The following is a 15,063-nucleotide window of genomic DNA, read 5'->3' on the forward strand; positions in this document are numbered from 1 at the left end:
TTCTTCCTGAAAATCTGTGGCTAGTTTGCTTGCTTGCTATCTGTCTTTCTGTTTGTCTTTTTTGAAATTCACAATTTCATTGATTTACATCTAAATATTGGACACCTTTTAAGTTTTGCCTTTACATGATAGGGCATTTTCATCTAAAAATTTGGAATTTTGTTTAGAAATACTCAAAATCCATATATTGGCTCTCCATTCTCTGTTTTACCTATCTGTTTTTCTTAGCCTGCTCAGAATGATAGTGTCTACTAAGGCCTCTCCCAGCTGTAATGTTTTCATATTCTTGCCTAGAATTTTGAATGCTCAAGTGAATGCTTTAAGGACAGTTATTTTGCATTACTCATCTGTGACATTTCTTGCTTTCTCTTATAGATTGAATTGTGTCCCCAAAAGATATGTGTTGTAAATCCTAATCTCTATGCCTGTGGGTATAATCTCATTTGGGAATGGGTTGTGTTTGTTATGTTGATAAGGCAGGCTTAGTGTGGTGTGTGTTTTGAGTCACTCTCTCTTGGGATATAAAGAGGTGAAACAAGTGAGCTACAAGCAGAGTTGGGGGAAGTGAAGATGCCAAGCCAGATGAAGGTCATCTAAGAACAGACGCTCATAAGAGACAAGGACCTTCCTTGTCCTCCCCTAGAGCCAGCACTTAATAATATAATAGACCTTCATATTTCCCTTCCTTCTAATGTGTATTCTAAACACAATTTATACAAAGTCAGAGAAGGAAAGCTTTTTAGTGTTATATTGAATTGTGGGCATGCCAACTAAATTTTTTTATATGAAACTTTCAGTTGACTCTGATGACAGTGGCCACTGGCAGCTACCACCTCTCTTGGTCATATTTGGGAGATGGGTGGTGGGCTCACTCAGCACAGGAAGAAAGAAGGCTGTATTGAAGCATTGGCTGGTACAGTGTGCCAACAGCATCAGTCAGATACTTCACTTGTGCAACACCCAAATGTTGGATGTGGACACACTAGGAGGCCAGGCTAAATCAAGTCTAGAGGGGAGAGACAAGGTCCTGTGGCACCCCAGCAGTAGTAGTATACCCACCTATTTGTGGTTTATTAGGTATTTTCTGTAGGACACTTTTCTCAATGTAGAATTGTTTCCAGCTGAAAGAAGATTCCATACACCTTACCCTTCAAATGGTAGTTTTACATAGTTAGACTTTACCCTAAGTAACTACTACTGTAGGTTAGTTTAGCTAGTTTGCCAAATATACTTTTTTTTTTTAACTATTACAATGTAAATTGACTGGTTTTCAATTATTATAAAGCAGTTCAATATAGTAATACCAATATATTCTAAAATATGAAGACTTTATAAATTCTCTATTCGAAGAATTTAAAATATTCAAAACTAAGCTCCCTGATGTTTCCCTAAAACCTCCTCTTGCCGTTTTCCCTACCAACATTGACACTTCCGTAGGTTAGAAGTCAGGGCACAGCTTGGCTGAATTCCCTTCCCAGGTTATCACTAGGCTTTAATCGACTTACATCAGGCTGCATTCTCATCTGGAACCTCTTTTGAGCTCACTAAGGTTGCTGGAAGAATTAGTTACTTGCAGTTGTAAGACCGAGGTTCTTGTTTTCCTGCTAGCTGTCAGCAGAAACTCTTCTTAAAAGGTGCCTTTAATTCCTTGCTATGTGGACCTCCCAGAGGCAGTTCATAACAATGCTGTTTGCTTTCCTTCAGGCTAGGAGAAGCACCTCCTCTGACTTTCTCTATCTCTGACCTATACACACAGATTTAAGGGACTCGTAGGACTAGATCAGACTCACCCAGATAATCTCCTTTTTTATTAACCCAAAAGTCAGCTGATACAGTAACCTTTTAATTATATCTGCAAAATCCTTTTTGCCATGTAGCATGGGAGAGGTAGGTTATCATATTCACAGGTTCCACCCATACTCAAATGGGGAGGAGATTATTTAAGGGTGAAGGTCATCTTAGAATTCTGCCTGTCAGAGAGGCATTATTTGTGACTAAAGAGTGAATATATTATTATTATGGTTCCTAGCTTTTAACTGTGGCGGTAGGGAACTGGGCAGAAAATTAAATATTGCTAAAAATACTGATAGGAAGACAAAATGAAAGCCAGTTAACTAAAACTAGTTTTAAAAAGTAAAGTCACTTCCAGGAATAGATATTTTTATTTCTGAGCCTATTTGTTTAAGATTCTATAAAAATACATCCAGTGACCAGACAATCGTAATATCTAATAGAAGTGCCTATACATGTACAGTGTACTCCAAAGAAATGAATTTTCATAGCAGCATTGTTCATGTAGCAAAAACCTGGAAATAATCCAAATGCCCATCAATAGTAATATCATGTTGTGGCATGTCCAAACAGATTTACTAGACAACAATGAAAATGAATGTGTATAACCATATGAAGCAGGCCTGGTTGAATTTCACAATCATGTTGAACAAGAGACTAGTTAAAATATACTGTATGATTCTGTGTATGTCAGGTTCAGAGGCAGGCAAAAATCAGTTATCATGTTGGAAGGCAGGATGATGGTTATTTTGGGGGAGAAAGAAGGGAGTAGTGATTGGGAAGGGGCTTCCAAGGAGTTCATAATATTTTATAATGTTCTAGCAAGTACTCTGGTAGCGTAGTGGCTAAAGCACTTGACTGCTAACCAGAAGGCTGGCGGTTCAAACCCACCAGCCACTCCTCGGAAGGAAGGTTGGGCAATCCTACTTCGTAGTGATACTGCCTCAGAAACCCACGGAGGGGTCGCTATGAGTCGGGGCCGACTCGATGGCACATAACAACAACAACAACAGCAAGTAATCAGGCTGTACAGTTAGGCCTGGTTCACTCACTTTTCTTTATGTATGTTACACTTCAGTTTTTAAGAGTTTTGGGTCTTTTTTTAAATATATAATTCAAATTTTAGCATTTTTAGAAAGTACTTAAACACTTGGAGTTGAGGTTTTAATTTAGTAAGAATTCAAGTAAGAGTGAAAAATCTCGTATATTTCTTATGCCTACTTACAGTCTGTCAGTGCCTGATAAATTGTGAGTTATTGTTGTTAGGTACCCTTGAGTCGACTCATAGACCCTGACTCATAGTTTCTGAGGGGAGTGGTAACACTACGGAAGGAGATCGCCCAACCTTCCTTCCAGGAGTGGCTGGTGGGTTTGAACTGCCAGCCTTCTGGTTAGCAGTCAAGTGCCTTAGGCACTATGCTGAGAGAGCTCCTGATAAATTGTGAGAGAACAGTATTTCTCAAGGATATTTGTGTTTATTTTGTTTTTCACTGTTAGACATTTGTTTCCTTTTATTATTCCAGATGTGGAGAGATTATTCCCAAAAGAGAACAGTTTAATGACCTCTCTATCGACCTTCCTCGAAGGAAAAAGCCACTTCCTCCTCGGTCAATTCAAGATTCTCTTGATCTTTTCTTTAGGGTAAATAATTAATATCTTTGGCATTTTCTCACTAAATTTTAGATATCCTAGGTAATTATATTTGGAGTTGGTTTCTTCAGAGTAGAGTTTGAACAAAATTATTTGGAGGAAACAAATGAGAAGTGCTTATTAATAATGTTTATTTTAAAAGTTTTTTAAATTTAATTGTTACCTCATTTAAGAAGAAAATTAATTGCTTAAATTAATTGGACATTTAACTCAACAGCAAGTATTTTAGACAGCCTTAGAAACAGCTCATTATTTGTAAATAAATGTTAATCTGAAGTATATGAAATAATGTAGGTTAAAATCTGGTAATGTGAATTAAAGTTGGAGACATATAAATTGATATACTAAAATCAGGAGTGAAAAAATGCTGTTTGCTCTTCTTTAAGTGGTATTCCGTTAGGAAGAGGCAAGATTCATAATTATCCAAAGTTGTGGTAAATGTTTGTGTCTGTGATGTTTAGAATGTTTCTGGGGGCATAATTAGACCTGTTCTATAGCAGTTCTTACAACTCATGGAAGTTTGCCACAATCTTTCCCTTTGTCTGTATAATGTTGTTGTTGTTATGTGCTGTGGAGTCCTTGTTGTTGTTATGTGCCATGGTGAGTGAGTCATGTCCCCTCCTTGGGTTTCCAGGTAGTATCACTACAGAAGTAGATTGCCCAACCTTCCTTCTGAGTGGCTGGCTGGTTTGAACCGCCAGCCTTCTGGTTAGCAGTCAGGTGCCTTAGGCATTATGCTACCAGAGCTCCTTGTCTGTATAATAATGGTCTTTATTTTGTTGTAGCAGCATTCTCTTCCTAAGGCTAAAAAAATACTGTTTTTTCTACCCAAAGATAAATATTTTGCTTTCTTTTTGTTTTAATCATTCTTTAGTATTCCTGTTATAATCACAGAATTTGAAGCTTTCTTATGTATCTTTACCCTCTTTTTTTTTTTTTTTTAAGGATTTCTTGTTTCATTTTTCTCTAAGTAATGATATCTACCCCAAACTTTGGTCCTTGTAGAGCAGTTGTTCTTAGTGAGCTGTCACTGGAAGATTGAGTTCCACTATAAGAAAAGGGTAGAGTTACACCTGACAGACCAAGAATTCTGCCTAACCTTAAAGTGACCTTATCTGTGCTGTAACCACATGTTAAAATCTGGACATACTCTTGGCAGTGGATCATACGTATCCATGGGGAAAAGACTGAGAATCTACTACCTTAGAGTCTGGTTACTATCATAAATTTGAGATACTGCTTCAGTTTGGTGGGAAAAAAAGGGAAATGAGGAATTCTGAAACAGGGCATTGTGTTATAAGTCAACTATATTTTGAGGATTAGGTCTTAATTTAGTAAGGTTTATATTTCTAGACATCAAATTTAAACTGGTTCAGAGTTGTCATTCCACTAAACTAGTAACACTAGAAAAAATTATTAGCATATAATGAGGGAATGATGCTTCAGCTTCATGCTTCTTTATTTTTCCTTCTTACCTTTTTATAGGCAGAAGAGCTTGAGTATTCCTGTGAGAAGTGTGGGGGGAAGTGTGCTCTCGTCAGGCATAAATTTAACAGGCTGCCCAGGTAAATATAATGTCTCTTCAACTTTTCTTCCTTAAAATTCATGAAAATATTGAAAAAGTGAAGCTTACCAGACTGGATTGGTAAAGAAGGTCAACAGAGTTGACATAAGAAAGTAGAGATGGAGGGCTGAAACGCTTTTGCATAAGAAGGGAAGAGGGTTTAGGATGCTGTCTTAGTTATATAGTACACTGTAACAAAAATACCACAGGTGGATAGCTTTAAAGACCAGAATTTATTTTGTCACAGTTCTGGAGGTTAAAAGTCCAAGTGGAGGTCTCATCTTTGTCATTTCCTTCCTTGTGGGTAGCCCTGGACATTCCTTGACATTCCTTGGCTTATAGATGATCCTCACATGTCATCTGTCTACCCGTATGTGTGTGTCTCTCTTTATTCTTGATGTTTTTATAATTTTAAGAAGTGGTTAGGTTTAGGGTCCATCCTACACTAGTACAGTCTTACCAGATTGATTACATTACACTACACCATACCACACCACATTACGTTACGTTATGGAAAGTAATCTGCTCTATCCAAGGCCAGCTGTGATCTGATCACATGTAACCACTCCATGACAGCACCTAGACTAGTAGTGTTTGACGCAAACAACTGGAAACCAAAAGCTAACCAAGTTGACCATCACAGTTGCTAAAGTTTAGGAGAAGAGAAGGATTGTAGGTGTCCCTGGAAGTTGGCAACAGGCCTACTCCTAAAAGGATGGGATTGGTGAGATGTTAGAATAATGTCTTAGTAGGTTTTCAGTTCACTAATGTGTAACATTCGGTTATAATTTTATTGTCCTGCACTGTGGCTGTAAGTCCCCCTTTTTTATCCTAAACCTTCAGTAAAAATCTTCTGTAGACATGCATATGTGTACTTGAAAATAGGAAGAGTAATTTTTTTTACAGTTTGTGCATTCCTTTTTCAGCGTATCTTAGAATATGTTAGCCTAAGGTGATGTTTCTGAATTGAGAATGGAATCATTAAGTTTTATATTGTTTTAGAGCTGTATAAACAAAAGTAAAGCCACACTATGAAAAATAATATATGATGTGGTTATAGGACACTTCGTTCTTTCCAAGAATAGGTCTCAACCACGAATAAAGTTATTAACATTAAGTATTTATATCTTAATGTTAATTAAGATATGCTCTGGTAGTGTAGTGCCTAAGGCACTTGACTGCTAATCAGAAGGCTGGAGGTTCAAACCCACCAGCCACTCCTCAGAAGGAAGATGGGGCAATCTACTTCTGTAGTGATACTGCCTCGGAAACCCAAGGAGGGGTTGCTATGAGTCGGGTCCGACTCAACAGCACATAACAACAACAACAACATTTATATCTCACTTTACCTGCAGAGGGCTTTACTTTCTTCTACTAGCTTCAGTTTTCTGTGAATGTGGAGTTTCTGGAACCTAGGCCCTAGAGACTAGTTCATTTATATTTCATAATCTACTCCTTCCTAGAAAGTGAATTGTTTTAAAGAATGACTTTTCTAAATATTACCAGTATTACTGTGTTGACCGTATTTATGTCTTTGACTTCACGTGCTTTGTTCTTTCCTACTTGTGAGTGTTACAGGACTGTTTTGAAGTAGAAGGGTAGGGAGAAGAAATCTTATGGCAAAAGGTTGGTTGTTACCACCTGCCATTGACTAAAGAAACCAATGTACAATTACAGAGAATTGTTTGGCCTGGCAAGCTGGCTGTCTCTTCCCATTTCCCATTCTCTACCAAGCTGGTGTTTCAAGTGGGGGAAAAAATTGCTGAGGGAAATTTTTCTGTCTGGTTTTCTTTTTCTTCTGATAGGTTGCCTGTGTTAAAAGTAAATTTATTCCAAACTTAAATAGAAGCTTCTATATCTTAAATCTGAAATTATACTTGCTTCATTTCTGTTCATTTTAACACCAAAAACCAGTCTACTTTATTCTTGAAGGGCCTGGTGTCTTACCAAGTATGTTCACTTGTAGTCTCCCTCATCTTTTACAGATCAGTGATTTTTGAGTTAGGATTTTATGAAATTTTAGTCACAGTATTAGATGTTTGTTTTAGTGTCTTCACATCATTTGGATCCATGTGTTCTCTCAAGTTGCCGTCAATTTGCTGGCTGTGAATTCTAGCATAGTTTTTTAAAAGACGTACAATCAATAACTGCACTTTGCAGTATTTTGAGTTTGATTTCTGTGATGAAGATATTTATGGTAAGAAAGGAAATAATTTTCCATAAATCATATTTTGTGTGTGTGTGTGTGTACCTAGAACTGAGGTTTATTCCCATAATAATTTTAAAATTTCATTTTTTAAAGTGTTCCTGTGGGTTGTGAAATACACTTGGTCTACCAGGCACAGATTGTGTCCTGTACAGAGGTGAAAAGGTTACCTACTATAATAGTAACCAAAGAGAATTAAGTGTTTCTAAAGAGCTAAAAGCCTTTTCAGATTTGGCATGCAAATTCTTATACAATAATTTTCTAGGTGGGGAAAATTTTCCTCTTTCTCTCTTAGCTTTATCCAGAGAAAGTGCTACTGAAATGAGAAAAATTCTTGTCAGAAATCATACTGAAACATGTAATGTCCACCACCAAACATAAGGAGTATATAACATTAACTAAGAGATAGTATTTTACCATTAGTGGGTATATAACATCTTTTTTTTTTTTTTAATTATTTTTTAAAGATTTAGTCTAATATCAAAATCAACATTGAAAAATGTTAGCATTCTTGTCTGATATGTTTTATTTGGTGTTTTGTTTTCTAGGAACTTTAAAGTATTTTATCCAAACCTTATTAACTTACCCAGGACTGTGCCTATGTTTTATTTACGTTTGCATGCCTAGTACCTAGCACAGTTCCTGGCAAGTGTTCAGTAAATGTTGTTTGAAAGTCTTTAGTTTGGCCAGATACATTCTTTACATCAAAAGTTGTCTGATATGGTTAGAGTGAGCTCTTGATCTGTAAGAGAGCTGACTCTATTGAATTAGTAATATCATCTGTTTTTCAGGATCCTTATTCTTCATTTGAAACGATATAGCTTTAACGTGGCTCTCTCACTTAACAATAAGATTGGACAGCAAGTCATCATTCCAAGATACCTGACCCTATCTTCTCACTGCACTGAAAATACAAAACCACCCTTTACCCTTGGTTGGAGTGCACATATGGCAGTGTAAGTCCTTTGAGAGAATTTCTTTACTTTCCCTTTTGAAATAGAAAAGCTTTAGTATCTGATCAAAAGAATGAACCAGATAACGTGACTTTAAGGCAAAAATCAGACCAGGAAGGGGATTTCATTTCACTTAATTTTGGAGTCTTAATGTTAAATTACTTTGCTGTGCATTAGTTTACCAAAAAAAAAAAAAAGCTTAAACGGAGTTCTTCCCGGTATGGTGATTGCCTTTCATAAGGAAGTAGTAGGGAGTGTTTTTTACTCCTTTAGAAGACAGTTTGATACACTGTGGGAGTATAAAGCACATGTGCATGATCATAAGAATCACCTGGACACTACAAATACTGATTCTTGGGTTCTTTCCCTAATAATCTGTTTCAGTAAATTTGAGGTATAGCTCACTAAAACCCAATCCACTGCCATTGAGTCAGTTCCGACTCATAGCAACCCTGTAGGATGGAGTAGACAAGGCTATAAATATTTATGAAGGCAGATATCTTATCTTTCTCCCACAGAGCACCTGGTGGGTTTAAACCACTGACTTATTGGTTAACAGCTTGATGCTTTAACCACTGTGCCACCAGGGCTCATTAAGGTGGAGGTTAAGAATCAGCATTTTTAACAAATGCCTCTGCTGACTTAGGAACATGCAGATTTGAGAAACACTACTAAATATTATTCTGGAGCACCAGAAATAGATTGTACCTTCATAGATGTATTATTATCAATATGAAGAACTTGAGTGGCTCCTAGGTAAAAGAGACTTTAGAGATTTTGTCCAAATCCCTAATTTTACAGAGGTTAGGTGATTTTCCTAAAGTCACACAGCTAATAACCGGCAGAGGCAGGTCTCGTGGCTAAGGTGGGATAATAGACATTTCAGGAAGTGAATGAACATTTGCCACAATTAATTGATGCAATTTTGTAAAATGTATTTCCATTAGGGTTTACGATTGAAATATATACTACTACATCATAAAAGCTTACACTGAAGTTCTCCCTGGGTCTATTAATACAGGCCAGAGAGTCAAGAGTATTTCTAGTTTTTCTTTTAAGGTCTTTCTTTGGAGTGGATTTTTTTCACTTGATGCAAAACTGCCCTCTTCTGGTAGAGATACTAACTCTTTCTGGTAACAGTACTATACTAGTGTTGAGTCTGTCTGAATTCAAATCCTAACTCTACCACTTAATAGCTATAAGACCTTAGACAAATTCCTTTTGTGTCTGTGGGGAAAATAAAAGGGTGATTGTGAGCATTAAATGACATAATATGTGTAGTGTTCTTGGAGCAATCCCTGTCATCTGGTAAGTCCTCAATAAATGAGAGCTATTATATTGCAATAAATATGGCAACGTAATTTTTCTCAAACTGTTATATTCATATGCATAACATTTTACTTTGTTTCCAATGCTCTTTAGATTTTTGAGTCAGGGAGAGCCTAGAAATGGTATTTTCTTTTCTCTTTAGGCCTCTAATACTAGTAATTTTGTAAGTATTAAAATTGCTGTTTTTTTAAGAAGGTACATTAGGGATTATGGTAGAGTGATTTAGTTTATAAATATATTTTTTGTAATAATTGTATACATTATATATTTTTTAATTTTCTAGTAGTTCTAGACCATTGAAAGCCTCTCAAATGGTGAATTCCTGCCTCACCAGCCCTTCTACACCTTCAAAGTGAGTTATATTTCTTACGTACCCAAAATTTGTATTTTTAAGGATTTGGCTTACCCTAATCTCCAAGATTGTTTCTCTTCTTTTTCCTTATTTCTCTTTTTTGCATGATAACTTCTCTGTATTACTCATACTTTGGAATTCTCCTGAATCTAGTTTAGACTGTAGCTTAGTATATAACAAGTTTTTACAATGAAGCGAGTTCAAATGATCATCTCAAAATTCTGTTGTAAAATTTCTTAGAACTTATCATTTGGTAATATATAATATTTCCATCTTGAAACTCTAAAAAGTGGCTGATGACAAGAGATCTTAAAGATTAAAGAGGTGAAAGAAACCCAGTGGGTATAAAACATCCTTCTTCAAAGGTAGCCATGTAGACCCAAAACATCTTGTCAGCTGTTTGTTAGCCAGTCTGGGGCTTTTTGACTTAGACTCTGAATTGGAGGCATTCTGAAAGGGGACAGGACAGTAAACACACTCTGGAATGTAGCTACTCTGTAAATGTTTTGTATTTTTTGTTTAAGACCGAGTTTGTCTAAGGAGGGAAGCAAATTTTTTTTACTATACCTCCTCTAAGATTTCACTAGAACCACAGTTCCTGATTAAACAATTCTAAATGACTTGTCATTTGTCTTTAAAATTAGGTTTTCTAAATATTGATGTCCCAAAGTTCTTTTGGAAAAGAGACATTTTTGTTGTTTAAGGGCTTTTGGGGGGGATTTATATAACTATAAAATGACATTTGGGAACTGCTATTTTCTTTTCCTCCTGTTAATTATTTTTCAGTGCAATTAAAACCAGATGACTAACATGACTAGAAATCTGAAATGGTACCGATATGAATACTCTTACCCGTTCTCAAGATACAAATGAGCAATACCACTTGGCTGCTTAGAAAGTGAGCAAGTGATGCATTTACAGGATGAATATTTTTCATTGCTACAGGCAAGCTGCCTTCTGTGAATATAGTAATTATTAATGGAATGCACTCTTTATGTACCAAATCACTGTAGTTGCAAGAAAGAGATGGTTTCATTGGGCATCATTGTACCTTGGCATGGTCATCTGTTCTCAGGGTCTATTGGTATGAGAATTTGAGAGTTGATCAGTAAAGGATGATTAGGCCCTAGAAGACCTGTCATGCCGATCAAACTTAAAAGAGGCTGAGTTATGAACCAGAATACCATTGATCTTCTCCATTGTCCTTTGTCACATTTGACCCTGGTACAATAGTAGCCAGGTGTCATCTTCCTTCAGCAAAATGTATACCTAGATAAATAATTAATATGTTAAGGTTTGGTTGATAAGCATGAAATCAGAAAAAAAAAAAAAAAAAAGGAAGCATTAAGCTGGCTAATTGGCTTTTCCTAAGTTTTGAACATATCATGGGAGGCTATTCAAGTATTCAGGCTAGAGTGCAGTGATATCCTGGCTGCTCTCAGCCACAGACTAAGTTTGGGCTTGATCACTGACTGCTTGCCTCTTTTCTTTGATCTACATTGCTATGCAATCCTCCTGATTTCCATTGCAGCCTCTTATTTCTTGATGCCATCATTCTATATGTTTATTTACAGTTTTCACATTTAAATTAATTACATTTTTCCAATTTCCATTTTACATTGATTTTACTAGTATAGTATATGAATTTATCTTACCTCCATCAAAGGAAGTTCTTGCTCTTTGACTTTTTCCACTTTTTCTTTTGGTTTATTTTGAGCTTACTTACAAGAAAACACAGTAACACCTTACTTATCTGGAATCATTAAAGAATGATCTTTGGTTTTCCACATAAGTGAATTTTCATGAACTGAAGCTTGCCTTTTAAGGATTACATCTTCAAAAAATTGTAACCATTTTAGATTTTAAAAATTACTAAGATACTATATCATTCTTTATAGTCTTAAATAACACTGAAAATAATTTATATATCTTAATGACTTAGAAAATTAGCATTATGAGTATCAGTTATTATACTATTTTAATGTAATGCCTTCAGAGGCTCTTAATTCTTACAAGGCAGTTTACCTTTATATTAAATGACTTCATAGTTATTTTTGCCCTTTTTTGTGGTTATTCTCTCCTATTTCTTAGCTCTCATTTGTTGATGAACTTGCTACATTATTTTATACATGATTTCTTGGGAATAAAAGGGTCTCTATCTAAAAAGTTAAGTGCATGGGCTTCCTCAGAAGGTTTTCTTTCTTGTTTTGGAATCCCTGTGTTCTGGAAGGTAGAGGTTACCAGAAATCTGACCTATAAATAAGTGGATAAGTGGAATGTTACTGTTATTTTAAAAGTGCATGGATCATAATTTAAAAGGTTTAAAAATTAGTCTTATGCACTTTATTGCCAAAAACATTTATTCATTGCTATGTCTGCATGAATTCAGTAGAATACTTGCCTTCTAAAGACAATAGCAAACTTCATGGGGTTTGATCATTGAAAGAAAAAAGGCACAAAGTGATTGGTTTACTGATGATACATAATAGCATAAGAGCTGTCCAGTTTCCAAAGCATGGCTTTTTTGGAGTGGGGCAAAGATAATGCTTAGTTATACCCCTTTTGATATATCTTTTTCCTCTGTTAAATCTTTTTCCATAATGGAAAATGTTTTTGTTTTGTTTCGGTATTTACACATCAAAAAAATAACAAGAACAAATGCTTTTTATCAGACTTATATAGATTTTTTTCCCCCTTAAATTGCAGGAAATTTACCTTCAAATCCAAGAGCTCCCTGGCTTTATGCCTTGATTCAGACAGTGAAGATGAACTAAAACGTTCTGTGACCCTCAGCCAGAAACTTTGTGAAGTGTCAGGCAGAGAGCAGCAGCAGGAAGACCTGGAAAAAGTAAGCACTTTCTCATCAAAACATCTGACAAAGATTTAAGCAGCTCTTAATATCCAAATAAATGCCCTTTATAACCAGCATCAACAAATTTAATAAATACCCAAGGTAGATCATAAACTTAATGGATATCTTCACTAGGCTTAAAGGCTTTTTCTAGCTACCAAAAAAAAAGTTGTTTGCAGATGAACCTAGGCTTTTAAGAAATGCAAGTTGTTCCTGACACATTATTTTCTCTTATTAACTGTGAGAGCATCCTCTGCATTTTGGACCTCAAATAATTACTTGCTTTATTTTGGTATGAATTGTTTATGTGGAGAAACCATAGCAAATATTTTACACGAACAGACCTAGTAATCCAAGGTTTTAAATATATAGATGTGAAGGCATAGTTATATCACCTTCTTTCTTGACTCTTAGTGATGGTTAACACCTTGAAGGTCTAAGCTCTTTTAGGAGTTTGCATGACTTCATGGGGCTGTGTTTTATTTTAAGCCTCCCTTTGGGAAAGATAAAGTTTTTTTTTTTTTTGGTAGTTCTTTTCTATTCTGACTTGTTTCCCATCTTACTTTAAAGCTAGAGGCTATTTGTGGTTGCCAATGAGAGATATGCTCACTTTGAATGAGAAATGAGAGAAAGTCAAAAATGTTCCCAGAAATGGGTGAAAGATTCAGAAAGTAAAAATATTCGAAAAATGTCTTATAAATATTTACATCATCTTGATGTAGTTTTTATTTTTCTGATTTATTTTTTTGTGAGTAAGACCTGTTGACATTTAAAATAAAATACTATGTGTAACAACAGAATATTTACAGTATAATCCACGTGTATCCAGAAGAAAATGCACCAGAAATACTGACAGTGATTACCTCTGAGTGATTGGATTTGAGGTGGACTTATTTTTTTACTTTTATGTAATTTCCAGATTTTCTCCAGAGAGCCTACTTAATATTTATTGTCAACAAAAATAAGTATGTATCCTTATGTAGGAATTATTTTTAAAAATCACATTTACCAATGATTGTTAAATAACCCAAAGCATTAAAGAAAGAAAACTTTTTAGAAATAAACATCCATTTTAACTCTAACAAAGATTGTTATATTTGTAACCATTCTGGTTTCCTCTAAAGTAGCTATCTTTTTTAGGGTTCAAAATTGTGCAGAATTGAGCCTGATAAGTCCGAATTGGAAAACTCAGGATTTGAGGGAATGAGTGAAGAAGAGGTAGTAGCAGCTGTCTTAGAGATAAGTAAGAGGGAATCTTCACCATCTCTGAGTCATGAAGATGATGATAAACCAACCAGCAGCCCAGATACTGGATTTGCAGAGGATGATATTCAAGAAATGCCTGAAAACCCAGAACCTATGGAAACCGAGAAACCCAAAGCCATCACAGAGCCAGGTAGGTTTAAAGATAAACATCTTTTAAACAAAATGTTACTATGGTCCTAAGCTTTATTGTGACAATTGGCTTCTAAATAATAGGAAGCAATATGGATCTACATGCTAGAAATAGAAAAGATGCCTTTGAGTCACCTCCAATTCACGTTGACCTAACGTACAACACAAATTTCACCCAGTCTTGTGTCATCCTCATGATCACTGACATGGTCCAGCCCATTATTGCAATTATTATCCCAGTCCATGCCAAAGATCTCCCTCACTCTTGCTGGTCCTCTGCATCACCACGATGCCCTCCTCCAGATTCTTCCTATTGATGTGTCCAAAGCAAGCAAGCCGGACAGTATTCTGTTGTGATCCATAAAGTTTCATTGACTAATTTTCAGAAATAGTTCTCCAGGCCTTTCTTTCTAGTCTGTCTTAGGAAACTCTACTGATACCTGTCCATCATAGGTGACCCTGCTGGTAATTGAAATACCGGTACCATAGCTTGCGGCATCATATCAACACCAAGCTACCACAGTAACAAACTGACAGATGGGTGTCATATATCAGCACTAGTCATATTTTCATGCTTGCTTTATTTTTTCTTTTTCTGAAATCAGTCATTTTTTTCTTGTTGTTAAGGATATACACAGCTGAACATGTGTCAACTCAAAAACTTCTGCGTGTACAGTTCAGTGGCATTGATTTCATTCTTCAAGTTGTGCAGCCATTCTCACCCTCCTTTTCTGAGCTGTTCCTCCCCTGTTAACAACTCACTGCTCTCTGTTTCCTGTCTAATCTTTCCAGTGGCTGTTGTCAATTCATGCTTTATTTTTAACAGTTTAAGAAATGAGAGGTAAACATTTTGGTTTATACCCAGAGCCTAGTGGTATAGTATGCCATATTCCTTTAAGTATACATCTGAAGAAAAGTTAACATCTTACGTGCATTTAATAAATGCTTGTGACGAGTTATGGTCACTTTTCT

At 35.8% G+C, this 15,063-nt stretch overlaps 1 protein-coding gene across 1 annotated transcript in view; it reads left to right on the forward strand.

The window, feature by feature from the left end:
- USP37 (ubiquitin specific peptidase 37) overlaps window positions 1-15,063 on the forward strand; it is a 79,262-nt gene that overhangs the window by 31,912 nt on the left and 32,287 nt on the right. The window contains exons 12-17 of the mRNA XM_007959549.1: window positions 3,315-3,432; window positions 4,927-5,006; window positions 8,003-8,167; window positions 9,780-9,845; window positions 12,552-12,693; window positions 13,837-14,092. Of these exons, the coding sequence (XP_007957740.1) occupies window positions 3,315-3,432; window positions 4,927-5,006; window positions 8,003-8,167; window positions 9,780-9,845; window positions 12,552-12,693; window positions 13,837-14,092 (827 nt within the window). The remainder of the gene's footprint in view (window positions 1-3,314; window positions 3,433-4,926; window positions 5,007-8,002; window positions 8,168-9,779; window positions 9,846-12,551; window positions 12,694-13,836; window positions 14,093-15,063) is intronic.

Source organism: Orycteropus afer, unplaced genomic scaffold (assembly GCF_000298275.1).
Source record: "Orycteropus afer afer isolate SDZICR_OR568_19922 unplaced genomic scaffold, OryAfe1.0 scaffold00002, whole genome shotgun sequence".
In the NCBI taxonomy this organism is placed as follows: Eukaryota; Metazoa; Chordata; class Mammalia; order Tubulidentata; family Orycteropodidae; genus Orycteropus; species Orycteropus afer.